Source organism: Lotus japonicus, chromosome 1 (assembly GCF_012489685.1).
Source record: "Lotus japonicus ecotype B-129 chromosome 1, LjGifu_v1.2".
Taxonomy (NCBI): Eukaryota; Viridiplantae; Streptophyta; class Magnoliopsida; order Fabales; family Fabaceae; genus Lotus; species Lotus japonicus.
The window spans coordinates 116,504,076-116,506,895 of NC_080041.1; the positions used below are offsets into that span (position 1 = coordinate 116,504,076).

The 2,820-nt window shown below is 34.4% G+C and overlaps 1 protein-coding gene across 1 annotated transcript; it reads left to right on the plus strand.

The window, feature by feature from the left end:
- The first annotated feature begins 203 nt into the window (after nt 1-203).
- Nucleotides 204-1,853, plus strand: LOC130729643 (F-box protein CPR1-like). The gene has a single exon (XM_057581453.1). It carries the CDS (start codon nt 329-331, stop codon nt 1,601-1,603), a length of 1,275 nt encoding a protein of 424 aa, XP_057437436.1. The 5' UTR covers nt 204-328; the 3' UTR covers nt 1,604-1,853.
- Nucleotides 1,854-2,820: the final 967 nt, after the last annotated feature.

Consider the following 2,820-nt stretch of genomic DNA (forward strand, 5'->3'; position numbering starts at 1 on the left):
ATATCACATTTTTTAGTACTAATATGCGCAATTAATAAAACACATACAGTTGAACACTAGTACACATTTGGGTTACTAATAGAAACGAATTTCTATTCTTGCTTCTGATGTACTACCGCTTGGTGGACTTTTATATACCACTCGATACACAACTACCACATCAACAAAGGCCAACCAATACAACAACCAATATCTACATTTCACCATGATTTTCTATTAATCTCTTTCCTTTCTTTTATTTTTAATCATTCCTAGAAAGACGCAGAAAATTCACGGTTCCAAATTGACATTGTTCAGAGTCCAAAAACCCGAAAGAGAGATCGCAAGCATGGAGCAGTTGCCACTTGAATTGGTATCAAACATCCTCTCAAGGTTGCCAGCTAAAGACTTGATGAAATGCAAGTCCATTTGCAAATCCTGGTTCGATCTCATAACCAATCCGTATTTTATTACCAATTATTATGCTTTCTACAACGATCTCATTCGCCATCATGAGAATCTTTTTGTCATTAGAAGACCCTTTCTTTCAAGCCTCAAAACTTGCATTTCTTTGCTTTCTTCTAATGTCAATCATCCCAAAAAGTATGCCTCTGAACTTCTAAAACCCCCCTCTGAATATAATTCTGAGTACAAATACTGGACAGAAATCATGGGTCCTTGCAATGGCATATACTTCTTAGAAGGCAATCCAAATGTCATGATGAACCCTTCTCTGAGACAGTTTAAGGCTCTGCCTCAATCCCATTTGGCCATTGCTTCACAAAACACTTACTCTATCACAGAATATGGCGGGTTTGGGTTTGACCCCAAAACCAATGACTATAAAGTTGTTATGATCAAGGACATCTGGTTACAGAAAACAGATGAAAGACAAATTGGGTATTGGACAGCTGAGTTATACAGCCTCAATTCCAACTCTTGGAAAAAACTTGATGCTAATAGTGCTCTCCCACTTCCCTTCGAAATTTGGGGTTCTTCTAGGGTCTATACTTATGTGAACAATTGTTGTCACTGGTGGGGTTTTATTGATGACTATGGTGTAAAAGAGAATGTCGTTCTAGCATTTGACATGGTCACTGAAGTCTTCAGAAAAATCAAAGTACCCAGAGTTTGTGCTTCTTCAGAGGAAGCTTTCAAAACTCTGGCACCCTTTAATGAATCTAGTACCATTGGTGTCATTGTCCACCCTGTAATAAGAGATGTGAAACACTACGACGTGTGGGTGATGAAAGATCATGGGGATGAAGGTTCTTGGATGAAGCAATACTCGGTTCGACACAAGGAAGTGATTTACAAGGTTGTGGGGTTTTATGGTAGCCACCATTTTGTTTGGAACGATGACAATGAAGGACTAATTCCTAGCTTGCAACAAATAAAAGATCTTCGGGTTTATGGAAGGTGTGAGGGGTTAAGAGCCACGAGATATATGGAAAGCCTCATTTCATTGCACAGGGGAAATGAGTTTAGCAGCCAGTTTGTTTCGTGTACCTCGGTTTTAGACACTTTGGCTTTGCCAAATCAGAGAAGGAAGTTCATGGTTAGTTTGTCACAGAAGATGAAGACATTCTTGAAAATATGTTATGATGCATTGGTTAATACTTAATAGGTTTATTTTTTACCACAAGTAGTGAGATAATTATGTTTGAATAGGGAACATCTAAATATTAATGGAGCTAGCTCTACACAAGGTAACAATGTTTGTGTAGTGAACATCTAGCTAGCTCTACTAATAGGTTTTCATACTCCCTTCGTTTCAATATAATTGTACACATAGTGAAGACGCACACATATTAAGAATGCAATAAATTTTGTTAACTTTTTAAAATGTATTATTATCTCTCATCATTTATTTTAATTATAGGGGCATTATATAGAAAAACACCGATTAATGCTTCATTTGAATTATAAGTGGACAATAATTACTCCCTATGTTCCTATATATAAGTCACAAATAACTAATTCTCTTAGATTAATAAAAGTAGTTACTAATAATAAATTTGTAAAGAAAATGATTAACTTTCCTAAATTACCCTTATTTACTTTCTTATGATTTTCTCTCATCAAGTTAATATTGTAAAAGTTCATCATCTCTTTCATATTAAATATGATGGTGAATTTGTAAAAAAATATTTAATGGTTCATAGATATTAGAAAGTGACTTATATTTAGGAACAATTTTTTTAAAAATGTGACTTATAATAAGGAACGGAGGGATTATGAAACAAAAAAATTATCTCTAAGTGGACAGTTAATTAGAAACGTAAAGAGTACATCAGAATAGTTGACTCTAGTTTATTACTTCTTGGAATCAATTATGTACTATATCAATTGACGAGGAGGACTATTTTGGTCCGTCATTTTTAAGCGTGTATTAGACTAAGATATGCACGGTTAATGTATACAAGTTCTTTTTTTTATAAGCAAGATGAATATATTGAAGTGAAGTACAAGGGGTACTTCAACCCAATACAGGTTAATGTATACAAGTGATAACCAATCAAATAAATGACGACCAATCAAACTATGTCACATGAGACCAAGCTGTTACCTTTCGTTTCCGCTTAGTGATGACCAATCAAACCGTGGGCTTATATTATTGGTGAATTTTTTATTTTATTAAAATGATCAGTTGATACCTGATATATTTTTCTCTGTGTGACCATTTGTTAATGTGATCTTTTTGAGTTGTTTAGGAATCATCATGTGAATATAAATTTATTGAGTTGAGCGCAATAGAATAGTGTGTGGTGTGCCTCAACCCATTTTCACATTGAGGCTAATTAGCGTGATTTGATTTGTTTTCTATTTTTTATTAAGTAC

What these genes read in the sequence shown, in the direction of transcription:
- LOC130729643 (XM_057581453.1), top strand. Translation starts at nt 329, where the DNA reads ATGGAGCAGTTGCCACTTGAATTGGTATCAAACATCCTCTCAAGGTTG.